Source organism: Penaeus monodon, chromosome 33 (assembly GCF_015228065.2).
Source record: "Penaeus monodon isolate SGIC_2016 chromosome 33, NSTDA_Pmon_1, whole genome shotgun sequence".
Lineage (NCBI taxonomy): Eukaryota > Metazoa > Arthropoda > Malacostraca > Decapoda > Penaeidae > Penaeus > Penaeus monodon.
Genome location: NC_051418.1, coordinates 21,373,279 through 21,373,598, shown reverse-complemented (window position 1 = coordinate 21,373,598; position 320 = coordinate 21,373,279). Strand labels below are relative to the sequence as shown.

The window sequence follows — 320 nt, the reverse complement described above, 5'->3', positions numbered from 1 at the left end:
ATAAAATGTCTTCACTTCGTATCCAAACACATCATCGTCATCATAGCCTCGTTCGCCCAACATCGAGGCCCTAGTGGCAGCTGTCGCAGGCGTACGAGTTGAGATAAACCGTCTTGAAGGACGTGCCGCAGACAGCCGGCCGGAGCTTAAACTGGATCCAGTTCGCCGTCACGCCCTGGCCGTTGTAGCAGGTGCTCGCGAGGCCACTCGGATAAGGGCTCGTCGGGTACAGGTAGCTACCGCTGGTGCAGGAGTAGTGCCACCAGCCGCCCTGCTTGTTCACCGCGCAGTTGCCTGTTTGGGGAGGAGCCAAGCACATC

At 58.4% G+C, this 320-nt stretch overlaps 1 protein-coding gene across 1 annotated transcript in view; it reads right to left on the bottom strand.

Annotated features, from left to right (window-relative positions):
- Nucleotides 1–6: 6 nt before the first annotated feature.
- Nucleotides 7–320, bottom strand: part of LOC119594299 (ficolin-1-like) — a 15,971-nt gene continuing 15,657 nt past the window's right edge. Inside the window, exon 5 of the mRNA XM_037943360.1 lies at nt 7–294. Coding sequence (XP_037799288.1) covers nt 71–294 — 224 coding nt within the window. The 3' untranslated portion in view covers nt 7–70. The remainder of the gene's footprint in view (nt 295–320) is intronic.